Consider the following 16,069-nt stretch of genomic DNA (forward strand, 5'->3'; position numbering starts at 1 on the left):
GAGTTCAAATCTGGGCATATTTGGTCTCTGGGAGTGATCATAACTGTAGAGGTGATCATTTTGGGGTGGTCCTGGGAATTCCTAATGGTTTTTCAATTAGATAAGACAATTGTATATCTAAATATAGATAATTGAAGTTGAATACAAATCTGGGTACATTTGGTCTCCAGGAATGGTATGATTGCACAGGTAGTCATTTTAGGTATAGTCATGGGTTGTCAAGATAGTATTTTCTTTATTTTTATTTTATTTACTTAATTTCTTTGATATTGTGAATATAAAAATATAACATACAAGAAAATTGAACTTTGTTACCTTTTTGTTTTTTTTATAAATAATAATCTAGGTGGTGACATACATCATACATAAGTACATCAAAAGCTCCTTGACCTCCTCAGGTTTATTGGAGTCTTGGACTTTTCCCTAACTTTTTCTCATTCTGAACAACTTAGTATCGTAACTGTAAAACAATGTCATCATAGTTTGTATGGGTATATACCTCATTGTGCTCTTTGTTGTTTTAGTGTTAAACATTAATATTGGCATGAAATAGTTATTGCTCACAAATAATATACTGTTTTTCCATTTTTTTTAGGGGTTATTTAAAGAAAAAAAACAAATTTGACCCATTCAAAGTACAACTTTCTTAGTAAAAACGGCATTTTAGAAAAGTTATTTAGGCAACATTAAAATTAAATGTACTAGATGATGTAGTTTTCTCGCTTTCAACATATCGAGAAATTAAAAATCCTTTTTTCTTGTAAACTAACTAATTTCTCTTTACTGAATTAAACTTTTCTTTTTACATAAATAAAAAATCTTTGCATATATAAATACAAAAAATACATTTTTTCCTCCATCAATCATCTTTATACACATGTTCACATAAATTTAACACAAAATAAAGTAATAATCCACAAAAATGTACATTAAAAAACTGCGTAAACAAAATAATTGCTAATAAAAAAACTGTTAAACAAAATCACGTTGTCATAGTTCCATAAATTTTATTTAAGTTTGTATTTTTTATTTGTAAATAAATTTTATTTAAATTTATTTAAGTTTGTATTTTTTATTTGTAAATAAATTTAACAAGCTAAATTGAGAAAAAGGTATTATGCAGTATCAATGGATAACAATTTACAATCGTTAGGTCATTGGATATTAATTTTCATTAATTTATGCGCACTATGCAAATGTGTAAAAAGTTGTTTTGAAGAAATAAAAATTAAGTTCAACAAGCATCATCACTTATTAACTAGAATAAAAATAATTTGAAAATAAAACTTCCTTATATAACATATATCTCTTAAATTAGATGTTTGTTGTTAAATAAAGATACAAATGTCAATGTTCATTTAAAAAAAAACAATTTGTTGCGCCCTTGGCTTGTAACAAGTATAAAGCCAAAATTTTGTAATTAAATTATATAAAAAAATTAATTTTTTAATGAAAAAATAGATAGCTCTCACAATATTTAAAGGAGCATAGCTTGCCATGTTCATTTTAGGAAAGCTTTTTGCTGCTCTCGCACTCATTTCTTCCCATCAAGGCCTGTATATATATATATATATATATATATATATATATATATATATATATATATATATATATATATATATATATATATATATATATATATATATATATATATATATATATATATATATATATATATATATATATATATATATATATGTATATATATATATATATATATATATATGTATATATGTATATATATATATATATATATATATATATATATATATATATATATATATATATATATATATATATATATATATATATATATATATATATATATATATGAGAGTGTAATTTAAAGTAGATCAAATGTGTAGCCTAGTGTTTTTCTGCTTGTGTAAAGATAAATGTTAAAAAGGTTGCATGTTAAAGGGTTTTATTAAAAAACACTTTAAAAAAATGCAAGCATAAAAAATAAGTTTTCATATTTCTTCTTATTTCAATATAAGATGTCTATGGACTAACATATGCCATTAAGAAATGAAAATGTTGTAAAATTGTTTTACTGGCCTCATTTCCTTTTTATGTTTCTTTTTTTTAACTAATATTTAAAAGATAAAATATTGCCATTTTCGTGGTAAAATTGATATATTGAGCTCAAAAATCATATTAGGAAAATTTTTTTCTCTAGATTACATTTATAAAATGAAATTACTCCAATATAGAAGTTGGTTTCAAGGGGTTTTGCTCACCTCTGGCTCACTGTGCATTGTCAGGATGCAGAAGCTTATATAAAGGTCGTTTTCAGAAATAATACTTAAAATACATTTTTGTGAAATTTTTATTTTTGCTTTCATTAAAATTAGTGTAACTTAATGTCAGATTATATTAGATTATGTAAAACAAAAGTTATATATAACAATATTATAAAACAAAAGTTATATATGACAATATTATATAACACAAGTTATATATGACAATATTGTATAACAAAAGTTATATATGACAATATTATATAACACAAGTTATATATGACTGTAATATAAAACAAAAGTTATGAGACAATATTGTAAAATGTTATATACTGCAATATTATAACAAAAGTCATATAGATGACTTGCTGTGCAACATCCTATCTTTTTGTAACCAACATGCACGCGCAAACTTGTAGGGAGAAAACATTAAATCTTTGTAAGAATACATTCATAAGTTTATTATATAAAAACACACAAACAACTATTTTTTTGCATTTCTTTTCATTAAGTTTCAAGCAGTTCTTCTGCAAATTTTAAATTCATATTTCTCTTTTAAAACAAAAACAATAAAGTTCTTATAAGCTTTTTAAACTTTGCTTTTTGAAATTCTTTTGAAATTTAATAAAAAGTGAAATATTTTATATTGTAAAATTGCTAATTTAACCATAAGTAGTGACAAATCAACAGAAAATGTTAGGAAAGTTTACAGCATATTCATAAGACTTTTTTTGGAAAAAATTATACCATTATAAAAAATTTAAGTAATTATAAAAAAAAGACAAAAGACAAAATAAAACTATTACCCTCCTTTAAATATATTTAAATTTTTAATCTGTAAAAAATGCTTCTCTATAAATTACTTTAAAAAAATACAGACTGCTGGACATCCTGCCAAAGTCAGAGAATTAAATAAAATTTGCAGAAGCAGTGTCTTTATTTGATGGACTTCGTTTTAGCTTTATAAGCACCACATTGTGATGTTCTCCTGGTCCTCCAACAGCAATCGTAAGTGAACTAAGTTTTAACTCTTTTGAAGAGGGACATAAACATTCTTTAAGATAAGTCTGAATAAAGTTATTTTGTTTGTCTGATGTTCGATTTTGGTATGAAATATGTTTATTTTGTTCAACTAAAGCTTATTTTTTCAAGTTCAATAATTCGAATACCTTTTGTGCTGCATTAGTTAAAAATAAAAAGTTTAAAGGTCTGCTATATAAATATTGTGTTGAAAATATTTAAAAATAGTAGATTTATTATTAGGTGGTTTGGTGTCATAATGTATTTTCTTGGTATAGTTATTAAGATCTATATTGTAGATAATAGTATTGATAATCAAATAGTTGTCGTTTTTTACATAAAGCTTCATAGGATACTTTTTTCTTCTCTTTTTTAGATCGAACTAGAAATTGGAGTTATGAAATCAGATGGATTAGGCTAATCCATTAGCTTTAATCCAGTTTCTGCGTCTTCTACTTTTAAAAATTGATTTTCCAAAAAAAACTCTATAAACTTTAAATCCACATAAGTTTTCTTATCTTTTTGAGTGATTCGCTACACAACAACTTTTTGAAATATTTTAGTTCTTTTAAAAAATAAAACAGTGAATAAATTTCCTAACAGAATATACAAATATCTCAATGTTTTTACTGGAAAATTTCTGAATATTATTTTTTTCTGCCTACAAGTATGTGGACATCTTTAAAAAACAAGAATGTAAACATTTGCGAGTCATTTATACATCAATATAGAAAATATGGATTTGATTATTTAGTAAACTTTTAAGAAATTATTAGTCATTAACTATCAGGTAAATATCAAATTGTTATTTTTTTTTTATAAATTTAGATAGATTTTATCCAATCTGCTGTTCGACCTTGGTTATATATAGGAAATGAACAACAGCTAACAAGTTTTTTAAAAAGTGATGTAAGTTAACTTTTATATATTATTTATAAAGTATATTCTAATTTTTGTTTTGCCAATTCTAAAACTAAAATTTATTATCATGTAAGTAAAAAATTTATTAACATGTATGTAAGTTATTGTCATATATGTAAGTTATTATCATATATGTAAGTTATTATCATATATGTGTAAGTTATTATCATATATGTAAGTTATTGTCATATATGTAAGTTATTTAGTTAAAAACTATTATTGTATATACTCTTTTTTGTCTAATTGCAGGAGGAGGGGAAAAAAGAGGGGAAAGGGGGTTGTTCTCTGATTTAGGAAAATATCTTCCAATCTACATGCTCCATTTGATTGCCTCCTCTCTCAATCAATGCTAATTCAAAGGGATCTCCATTTAATTTACAGTTACGCAGGGAAGAGTGTATGTATATCAGGGATTATCTTTTTCTGGATATTTCCGAAATACTGGATTTTTCTCAGCTTTTAGTTTTTCCGGATAGCCAAAACGTTTTCCATACATATGTAAGTTTAGGAATATATTTTTGTATTATATATAGAGGAAAATAAGGGAAATCATATTCCGGATATTTTATCCAAACAATTTTCCGGATTTTTAAAAAATAACCTGGATGATCTATGATATATATAAATATTTTTACATTTATTATGTGCATTATGTAGATAGTTTAATTTGAAATTGCTGACTTCCAAGTACAACGATTCAAAAATTATAGCCTTATTAACATGAAACAGTGGCCCCCCCTCAATTTACAATTGGTCAAAACAGACTACTTTAGAGCCTTATAACTTTTTTCTCACTTTCATCAGGGTTGGCTGATTTAAATCACATTAATTTAAATCAAAAGATTTTTTTGGATGACAAATGATTTAAATCGAGTTTTTCTTTTAAGTTTGATTTTTGAATAATAAAAATTTATTTAAAAACTATTTTTTTGTCATATTTCAAAACAAACTAGTTAAATATAGCAGAACTATGTATTTATAAAATTAATGACACAAATTATACATTAAAAATGAATAAAACTTGCTACAGTGCACAAAACAAATCAATAAACATAATTATCAATTGAAACTAAAAAAATTTTCTCCTGTGTGCAGCAAAATTAATCACCTACATCAAGTTTAATAATTTTCTACTGATTAATTGCCATGAAGAGAGACACAAGCTTGCCAACCTCATGGCATCAAGTCAGCAAAAAAAACTTGATACGAAGGTCCTTGGATAAAAAATAGAAACGAGGTCAGCAATTTTTTGCCGACCTCAAAGACTTTTAGGTCAGCAGTAAAGTCAGCATTGCCCAATGGTGACCCTAATTCCAAGGGCTGTATATATATATATATATATATATATATATATATATATATATATATATATATATATATATATATATATATATATATATATATATATACATACACACATTATATATATAACATATTATATATAACTTTCTTTTTTTAAAAAAAAATTTTTTATATAGAATTTTTGAACTATATTTCATTATATTTATTATTTCAACTTATTTATTTTTAAAAATATATTTAGAATCATGTTGTAAGTTTTATGGACAAAAGTTTTATTGAAAATGGAAATCGTTACACCGCATTTTTTCGTGCTTCTGTTCGTCTCATAAATAGAGGTTTGTCAATTTAATTTTTTAAAACTCAATAATTTTCAGAATTAAAAAAAAAATTCCAATTAGCCAAAACAATTTTAGTTGAACTAATTTTTTTTCTACTTTTAGTTAATAAACCTAAAATTGGACTTATTACAGATCCTGAGTTAGCCGCCCTTGCTAAACTAAATTTTCATGGTCAGATCTGCTCAAGTGGTTTTTTAAGAAACAGAAAGGTAAAGTTTTGTAAACTATTTTTCAGCATACCATTTGTCTCTTTTAAAACAAATATTTATTTAAACAATGTTCAACTTTTTATTTTTGTTTATACATTTTTCAACATCAAAATATAGAAAAGCATTTGATTTTGACCTTAAAACAAGTTTTTCATAGCAACTCTTTTTGATTTCTAATACTTTCTAATAGTAATTAACCATTTAAATAAATGCAACAATATATCTTGTACAACATTTGTATATAATATTTGTTGTACAACATTTATATATGATATTTGTTTTGATAAATGATGTTTTTAAACATGCCTACATAATGCATACAATATAACAATAAACAATAGATAAACAAAACCAATTTTTTTTTTTGCTGAATTTTAAAAGTTAAGTTAAAATTTAATTTTTCAAGTTTTTGAATTGTTTTTTTTTTAAATAGTAAATTCCATTACATTTTTTTTGCATTAATGACTTTATTAATGAGTATTTTGCTGATTACCAACTAACTATAATATAAATTTATTTCAGTATTAACCTTTACTAGTTTAGTTTCTTATAAATCTATTTTAGTGCTATCCATCAAGTGGAGTATATACAGTTGATGACATCGTTCATTGGGTATCTGTAAACATCAAACAGGTTTCATAATCATTGTAATGCATGCTAAGTCATTAGATTTATCACAAATATTAAAAATTGAATGATGGTGTTTATTTTTCAATGCTTTTTAAACTTAATTTTTGATGTACATTTTTAGTAAAATATTTTCTTATATCGGGACTTATGATAATTAAGAATCAAAACTATTAATTTTACTATAGTATACATAAAGTTATACTTAAAAAGCTAAAAAATATTTTGAACCTTTCCTTCACTCTTTTAAGTATTTAAAAGTTAGTAATTTAGTAATTGAAGACATTTTGTGTAGTTTCAATTAACTTAGGTAGTTTTATACTGATAAACTTTTTTATATATAAAATATTGGAAATTTAAAAAGAAAACATAAATATGCAGTTTTGAACAAACAAAAATTAATTTCAAGGGTCTTTAGGTGGTAAAAAGAAATTTTTTACAATTTTTAATTTCTTTACTGATTTCTGTTTTAAATTATATATTTGTTTCTTTAAAATATTATTCAGTTTTATTGTGCAACATCCACACAAAAGAATGTTATGCTTTTTTTTTACTAAGTTCAAACCCAATAAAGCAACCACTGTTCAAGTTGCAAGTTTCTAGGAAGTTTCTAGTTTATGTGTTGTTGCAAGTTTCTAGGAAGTTTCTAGTTGCAGGGATTATCTTTTCCTGGATTTTCCGGATATTTCCAGAATTCTGGATATTTTTCTCAATTTTTAGTTTTTCTGGATATCCAAAACGTTTTCCATACATGCAAATTTATATTTGATATATTTCTTTTTTAAGCTTTTCCACTCATCATTCATACAAAAATTAAAGAAGTTTGGAAAAAAATTTAATAGAACTCGGCTTAAAGCAAATTCAAGGGAAAATGTATTATGGATTTAATGGCATATTTACCCAAACAATTTTCTGTATTTTTAAAATATGGCCTGGATGATCTATCTAGATAATAAGTTGCAAGTTTTTAGTTGATGTGTTGCAAGCATCTAGGAAGTTTCTTGTTGTGAGTTTGTTTGGTTTAAATTTCATCATTAGTTATGAGCCTCAAGTTGTCACAGCATAATGATTACATTTAAGTCTATGTTATATCAAAAACCTTTACCTCACTGCTTTATTTTCTTTTCATCACTGCTTTCATCTTCTTTACCTCACTGCTTTTATCTTCTTGCCTCACTGTATTCATCTTCTTTTCCTCACTGATTTCATCTTCTCTGCCTTACTGCTTTTATCTTCGTTGCCTCATTGCTTTTATCTTCTTTGCTTCACTGCATACATCTTTTTTCCTCACTGCTTTCATCTTTTTTGCTTCACTGCTTTCATCTTCTTTGCTTCACTTAAGGCACAAAAGAATCTTACTGCAGTTAACAAATCCTAAAACAAGAGGATTAAAACCTCGATTGATTATCAGAAAGTTGTGATATTATAGGTTTGTTAATTAAAAACTTGAAGACTGCTAATAATATTAGAAAGTCTAGTTAAAAGAAGATAGATTTTTTTAAAAAAAGAACCATAGATGGTATTTTCTAGCAGAAAGAAAAACAAAGTTCAGTTAAGTATTTGTTAAATAGTTTAGAAGACAGTTTAGAATAGTTATTATTAGTGATAAGAATGTTTTCTGAGCCAAAGCTGTAGAAGAAAAAACTATAGCTGAAAATAAACAAAGCCGTAAAAGGGAAAAATAACTTTAGCAATAGAAGCAGGAGTAATTTGGATGTCTAACAGTGGATTAACCTGTTTTTTTGAGATGACAAAAAGTATGCAGTCATTAGTTTTAAAATATAGATTTGAGTTTTATGTCTAATTAGAGTTGTATTAATGAATTAGTTCTTTGCAAATAATTCCTTGGGAGAAATAATAAGATGAGACTCATGTATAAATATTAGAGTTGACTAAATTAGAGTTGAATTAATAAATATTAGAGTTGACTTTGTCAATGACAATATTAAAAAAATTTCCAAAAGTCTCTAGAACCTATTTTCTGTGATAAAATTTGAGATTTAGTTCGATTGACTTGATTCAGATCTGGTAATAATTGACCTTAATATACTGATATAAAGATATCTGATTTCAGGAGAGATAAAAAGATTTCAAGAAATAAAAATATTAATACTTATAATTTATACAGTTTCACGAGATTTTCATATTCAAGTGATAATAAGATGAAATGATTGGAAGTAGCAGCTGCACATAAAGGAAAAAACCAAGAGTGGAAACTTGAAGAGAACAAATAAAAGCTTCTTAATCTGTATGAATCCAAAAGATTACATAGATGGTGCAATACCAGAGAGGCAAAAACATCAGCCCAAGGACCATCAGGAAGAAACACACTAATAAGATTAAAAAGAAAGACACAAAGATCAAAAATAATATTGTTAATTCTAGTTTTAAGATAGCTGTAAAAAGTGTGATCATATGATCTGATGTAGAAAAAGTATGAGTTTTTAAAAGATTTGCAAAATAAGAGATTGATTTATTGGTTTTGAAAATAAAAACTGAAAGTACTAACTGAGACATTATTTATGTGTAACACTGCACTGGTAATACTCCTATATTTGATAGCTGTTAATGGAATCAGCTTTTTTGAAAAGAGCCTCAAAATTCAAGAAAACCATTCTACAGGTTTTGCCCTTATTAGGAGGAAAGAAAAAAAAGTTGTATAAACATTACCAGACACAAGCAAAAATTCAAGAGTCAAGTCAAGAAGATCCATGGTATATCATTCTTGGAAGGAATCAGTGTAACACAAGTTTACATCTACGCTAGCATATCGGATGAAGAAGTGGTGTGAAGCTAATAAACAGATATTTTCTACTGACCTCTTTTTGTTTACTGCTATTTTTATTAATTTGTTAAATGCTTCAAAATTGTGTTAATGTTTAAAATTATTTGTTAGGTTGTTTCAGAGTTGACTCCAAATGCAACAGATGCAAGTCACTACCTAGATTTACTAAAACAAACACCTATTGCTCTTCTGGCTTATTCCAATGGAAATTTATCCACTCAGGTATTTAATGATTTGCGTGTTTTTTTGTTTAAGTTTAAATTCAAGTTTAAAGGTAAATTTGATAAATTTGTAAAGAAGCGCGATTTTAATACAAAATTTTCTTTTAGTTTGAGGATGTTGCATCAACATATTATAACTGTTCCTGTCCTTTAAAAAAAAAAAACTTTCACAAAAAGAAATTCTCATGCAAGCACAATACTTGCAAAACATTTTTTAATCAAGGAAATATATGTACACACTGCCAGTTTTGTTATGGAGTCTGTGAATGCAATTTGTTTATGTCATATCACATTCCAGTTATTCAGGATTCTAGAAATTGCTTATCATATCGTATTTCTTCATATTTTTTTCAAGACTCTTATTCTGTATGTTGTTTTAAGTTGTCAGATAATGACTTTTTAAGCTATACTTCTACTAAACTAAATGACAGTTATTCTCAGAAAGAGTTTTCAATAACTTTTATAAAGAAATTGCAAAATTTAAATTTGCAGCAGGCTGCATTTAAATTACATTTAGAAGCTGCTTATAAAAAAAAATTAAAAAACTTCAAGAAACATCATTTGAAAAACTACAACAAACATATAAAAAGTTGGAAATGTGGTTCTTCTGCACCCTGTTGCAATTTTAAAAATAGTTCTTCTTTAGCAAAATCGTTTAAAGGACTTGCATGCAATACCAATCGAACACTTAGTTTTTATACAATGAACTATGATAAATATAAGTTTATTCTGAACAATGTTGGTATACACCATACACCCAGTTTGCTAATTCTTGACGTGTTATTAGAAGAAAGCTTTGTATCCACAAATCTATCATACAATGTTATTGGTAAATTGTTGTTTTTATTTAAAATTGTTAAATTTTTTATTTGATTTTATTTAAAAATGTTTCTCTAGTGCAGATATTTCATAAAAAATGTTGTTTCATTTTCTTACCAGTTGACTCAATTATGAATTTTACAAATGGTCGACTTCAACAAGATTTTAAAAGCTTAGATCTAGAGAAAGAAAAGTTACTTCAATCGGGAAAAGTTACTGAGTTATTTTCTGATTCATTTGAAAAATTTATTTTGCAAAGTACTAAGGTATAGTAAAATATTTTTTTATTTGTTAACATTTATTATCAAGATCATAACCAGTTTATAACTCAATTGTTTTTTTAATTATCAGACATTTTAAATAAAAATTAGGTTGACCTTGTTTAAATGATTTATTAACAAATTAGTTGACATAATGGTATTATTATTTCTTTAAACTGCATTAAAATCTTAAATAGTATATAATGAGTGTTCACTTGAAATCTGGAATAACATTAAGTGGTCATAACACCGTTGAAATAATATATTTATTAATACAAAACTGAATGTTTTTCATTCCTAATAACAAGATTGTTTTTAACATTAAACAATTATAATTATTATAATTAATATCATGACTATTTTATATACTTGTTTAAAATGCCAAAAAAAATGAAAACATTTTTAAACTTAATTGTACAAGTAATTTACAAAATGAATTTTTAATGCGCAATCAAAAAGTCGATCATAACAAATATTTGAAAAATATAATATCTGACGACTCAAGTTATTCAAATTAGTTTAACATCTGATCATCATGACTCATGTGATGACTTATGACAAATGTGATGACTTATCATGTGATGACTTATGACAAATGACTCTATCTTATATAAACACACTTATAAAAAAAAATTATTTATAAAATAATCTTATACAAACATAAAATTTTACTTATAAAAATGAAATTATAAAATAATCGAAGTTTTTAAATGTGTTATGTTTTAGAATGTGTTTGTTATGTTTTATGCAGCATGGTGTGCTATATGTAAAACTGTTAACCTGCAATTTTTGAAGCTTGCTCACACTTACAAAAGATCAGATATTGTTTTTGCTAGGTAATGCTGCATGTAATTTTTAGTTTAGACACGTTTAAAATATTTTTGCATAATAAAGAACCTTTTAATTTTTAGAATTGATGGAGATAAAAATCCTCTTCCATGGCATTATACATCAAGTCGCTATCCATCATTTATACTCTTTCCACAACATAGGTATTATATTTGTGTTTATATCTCGAATTACATGAGATTAAAAACAGATTAAAGAGTAAAATAACTTGACAGACTTTCTTAGTTCTTATTATTTACAGAAAGTTTTTAGTGTTATGAAATATTTCCTATGTTTTTTTGTGTAAAAACATATACTATTTACAGGGAAGAGTTGTTTTTCCCTTTTAGGTTCTTTAATACAAGTATTTGCTAAGCAAATGCTTTACAAGAGTATTTGCACCTAAATTATCATGGATATTCTTGTCAAACTGATTTTGGGGATACATATACACACATACATAAACTTCTTGTGTTTGTATCTAAAATATTTTAACTTTTGTCTTTAGAAAAGTTGATTCAATACATTATGGCGATGATTTGGATTTTTCATCACAAAACTTTGTAATGTTTTTAGAAAAATATTTGAATTAAATATAATTTATGACATATGTTTGTTTTTAATGTATTTTGTCCTCTTTTGGTTCAACTATAACACTCTTTCTTTTTAACTTAAAAAAATTTTTTTTTAAGTTTGTTTAAAATATTTTGAAATAAAAATCTATAGTTTTATATTTACCATGCAGCACTGTTTCTGCAATACCATGAAGCACTGTTTCTGCAATAATACATCCACATAACAAAAAGAAATAAAACTTTTGTATAATGAAATAAAATCCAAGTTCATAATAAACCTGTGTTTTTAAAAGTTATTTAAACCTTAAAAGAAGTTTTTTTTATTAAAGGTATAATAGTTATACAATAAATTTGCATAAATTATGCAATTAATTGCATTATTAAATAATTTAGGTGGAAAAGAGGTATATGACACCAGTGTGTGTTTTATCAGAAAAAAGAAAATAAGGAAACTAGTTTTAGTTATTAATTGTTATCATTATATATTTGCTATTATTGCAAATAGTGAAGTATTTAAAGACTCTGTAGTTAAGGCAATTAAATATTATAACATCTGTATGATATTTCGTTGACTACGACATATTTCCGTTAAATGATCAGATCTGTGAATTATGAAAAGACTAAAAAAATGAAAATGATAAATTTTGCAGTATCATAAACATAAATGTTTGTAGTGAAAATACCCAGACCAAAGATTCTTTTTTTTTAAAAAAAAATCTTTATATCCCAATCACTTGCCCAAATTTGAATAAGGTTTTAAGTAAATATATTTTTTAGGTAAAATGAACATCTTAGTTTAATAATATGATTTGTTCTGATCGTTTCTTGGCAGTTTTTCTTAATTATAAACTCTTTCTTGGTCAGAGTTCTATTTTTTTTTGTGAAAATTGAAAGAAATGTTTTACTTGACAACTATATCTAGTTAATATACGTTAGTACCAATTAGGCACTTTTTCAAAAGCTTTTAACTTAGTTCGTGTTAGCATTGATGAGCGAAATTGATCTTTAGACTCCAAAATGATGTTCTTTAGATTCACTATTAGGATTAGTAAAAAGGTTTTGAAAATTACATTTAAAAAAGAAAAGTTTCTTTTTATTTTAAAAAAAACCTGAAGCAAAAAAAAATTATAACATCTAAAGCTCCTGTTCGGACATAATACACTGATAAAATCATGCTAATTTCAAGTAAAAGAATTCAAATAATTTGTAATTGTTTTAACTACACCAAGGAGTGGGTCATTTTGATATAAGTTCTATACAAGATAAAGCTAGATGGCATCTGTGTGTGTGTGTTTACATGTTTGTATGCGTGTGTGTGTTTGTATGTATGTATCAGCCCTAGAATTAGAGTCAGCATTTGGCAATTCCAACCTAACAGCCAACCTCGTTTCCATATTTTGTGGTAAGCCCTTTGTGTCAAATTATTTTTGCCAACCTGATGCTAGCCTCTAACAGTTTGAGGTTGGCAATTTTTTTCTTATTTTACTTGGGCTTGACAATTTGATCTAGTCCTTTAATGTATATTTTTGCATTTTTTAAAAATTTACATATTTACTATTATCGCAAACATATAGTGAACTATTTAAAGAATGGGCACATGTCATTGTCAAGTTACTGATGAAATAGATAGCATCGTCTGTCTTCTTGTATCAAAATCTCTTTACCAGTGGCATGCACCCCTTTTTAGTGGAAAAGTAAACTATCAAATTATGTAAAATTATGTAAAGTTATGTTTTATAAGTTCCAATGGCTTTTACATGTAGCACTGTTACATATTGTAGCACTATATAGCACATATTGTTTAGGTAGCACTGTTTAGGTGTTTGCAAACTACAGCTTTACTTGACAACTTTTAAAAAGACTGCATTGGCTTTAAAATATATTCTTTCTAGTATTTTTCAGTTGTAACTAACTTGTAATATAGTTATTGTATAATTATCTATTAGTATCTATTTTCATTTTAACATAATTATATTTTTTTGTTATTACTTTTATATAATTATCACTTAAGCATAATTATGCAGAAAAATAATTGTTAAATAATTCAGAAATATAAGCTTAAATGTCCATTCGTTGTTTATTATATTGTAAAAGATTTTTAAAAATTTGGTTAGGTAGTCCTATCTTTAATTTGGTTAGGTGGTCTTATCTTTAATTTTGGCTTTAATTAATTTTTTTTTTTTTTAATTTGATTTTCTAGCTTTTCTTTATATAATATATGCTATGAAATAAGGAATATATGCTATGAGGAATGTTTGATGATAAAGATTGTTATAAATTACACATATGATCCTGTTTGTAAAGATTACTCGTTGGTCATGGAGGCCAGTTCAATACTTTTTAAAAAAACGTAATGCACACGAAACCAAAACTGCAACACTTTACATACATGTAAGTAATATATAATCATATTATTATTAGGTAATATATAATCATATAATATTTTTTATAATATAATTATAATTATAATTTTTATAATATAAATATAATTATAATTAATTTTTATAATATAATTATAATTATAATTTTTTATAATATAATTATAATTTTTATAATATAATTATAATTTTTATAATATAATTATTATTAGGTAATATATAATCCCCACCACGTCCCTGGTAGTACCGCGCTCAACTTGTTTCTCCGCGCAGCGGCCTTGTTCGTCGAGGTTCGTGTTTCGGAGTTATAGAGTTGAGAGAGGGTTATAACCACTATTAAGTAGCCTCCTCATCTGTAGTGGCCTTCTAGGCCTTGAGGAGGTGAATAACAAAAAAAAAAATATATCATGTATTAGGGTGTCCCGTTTTTAGGGTCACATTTTATTTTGACTGCTCCTAGCATTTTTCTGTTGTGTATATGTTAGAAAATGAGATCTGTAAAGTTTTAGAGCTCTAACTTTATTTTTGTGACTACACAAGCCACCTTAAGTTTCAAAAATCATGATTTTTGGGTGAAAAAAGTCTATTTTTAAAGTGCTTGCGTAATCACAGTTTGAAAGATACAGGCTAATCTTATGTTGAACCATGTACTATTAACCCTCATTAGTTAGATAAAAATTGGGAGCAGTTTGAATAAAACCGTTAGTTAGGTTTGAAGTAAGTTCAAAGATACGCAGTTGACAAATTTACCCGTTTTTATGCGGTTTGACACACTTGACTAAGTCAAACAAAATACTGATCTAATCATTATGACATGGGTCTAAATCGATTTCCGAACCCTTTTCACACCTAATTAGACCAACGAAAATCCAACATTGGTTGAAAAATGTTAAAGTTATGTATATTTTTCCAAATTATTCATTCCTGAAGTGACAAGATTTGAAATATGTAAAAATGCCAATAATATTGTGTGTTATATAAATTAGGGAGGGGGAGGGGTGGGGAAATACTACAATCTAAATGTGATGAACAAATTCTGACCTGGGGTTTTGGGAAGGGGGTTATTTGGAACAATGCATTTCCTCTGCAAGGGTTGGGGCCTGGGGGTTAGTTGCAACGGTAATCCTTCAGTTAGGTGGTGTAAAATAAAATTATTATTTTGCTTTCTTGCATTGTCTCAAAAACGTCTGAAACGTTTTAAAAGCAAAATAATAATTTTATTTTACGTCGCTTAACTGAAGGGTTACCAAAAATTCTTCAAAGTAGTGATAGAACACTATTATTGGAACTTTGAGAAACTTTATCTTTTTAAGTGAAAGAACTCTTTATAATTCTGTAAGTGATAGGACACTTTTATAAACTTCTGTCTATTATAGTTGTTATTTGACTTTAGTGCAGAGAGTAAACTTAATTAAACAGAATGGCTAAAACCAGAAAAAAGAAAGAAATATTTCTTCTTAACAGCTTAAGTAACAAGTTGAATGACAATTAACTCCCTACTAACAAAGACATTTTGGAGCATTACTATTTTTGAAAGTCTGAAGCC

The 16,069-nt window shown here is 25.8% G+C and overlaps 2 protein-coding genes across 6 annotated transcripts in view; both read left to right on the forward strand.

The window, feature by feature from the left end:
• LOC100198903 (thioredoxin domain-containing protein 11) overlaps positions 1-12,178 on the forward strand; it is a 37,302-nt gene extending 25,124 nt beyond the window's left edge. For all 4 annotated transcript variants that reach the window (XM_065803640.1, XM_065803643.1, XM_065803642.1 and 1 more), the window contains 10 exons: positions 4,089-4,169; positions 5,725-5,818; positions 5,924-6,030; positions 6,595-6,663; positions 9,554-9,664; positions 9,772-10,492; positions 10,603-10,748; positions 11,469-11,578; positions 11,654-11,734; positions 12,079-12,178. In XM_065803640.1, the coding sequence (XP_065659712.1) occupies positions 4,089-4,169; positions 5,725-5,818; positions 5,924-6,030; positions 6,595-6,663; positions 9,554-9,664; positions 9,772-10,492; positions 10,603-10,748; positions 11,469-11,578; positions 11,654-11,734; positions 12,079-12,163 (1,605 nt within the window). In that variant the 3' untranslated portion in view covers positions 12,164-12,178. The remainder of the gene's footprint in view (positions 1-4,088; positions 4,170-5,724; positions 5,819-5,923; positions 6,031-6,594; positions 6,664-9,553; positions 9,665-9,771; positions 10,493-10,602; positions 10,749-11,468; positions 11,579-11,653; positions 11,735-12,078) is intronic.
• A 2,165-nt stretch (positions 12,179-14,343) lies between these two features.
• Positions 14,344-16,069, forward strand: part of LOC101236604 (radical S-adenosyl methionine domain-containing protein 1, mitochondrial) — a 79,214-nt gene continuing 77,488 nt past the window's right edge. For both annotated transcript variants that reach the window (XM_065803644.1, XM_065803645.1), the window contains exon 1: positions 14,344-14,536. In XM_065803644.1, coding sequence (XP_065659716.1) covers positions 14,432-14,536 — 105 coding nt within the window. In that variant the 5' untranslated portion in view covers positions 14,344-14,431. The remainder of the gene's footprint in view (positions 14,537-16,069) is intronic.

This window comes from Hydra vulgaris, chromosome 08, assembly GCF_038396675.1.
Source record: "Hydra vulgaris chromosome 08, alternate assembly HydraT2T_AEP".
NCBI classification, from domain to species: Eukaryota; Metazoa; Cnidaria; class Hydrozoa; order Anthoathecata; family Hydridae; genus Hydra; species Hydra vulgaris.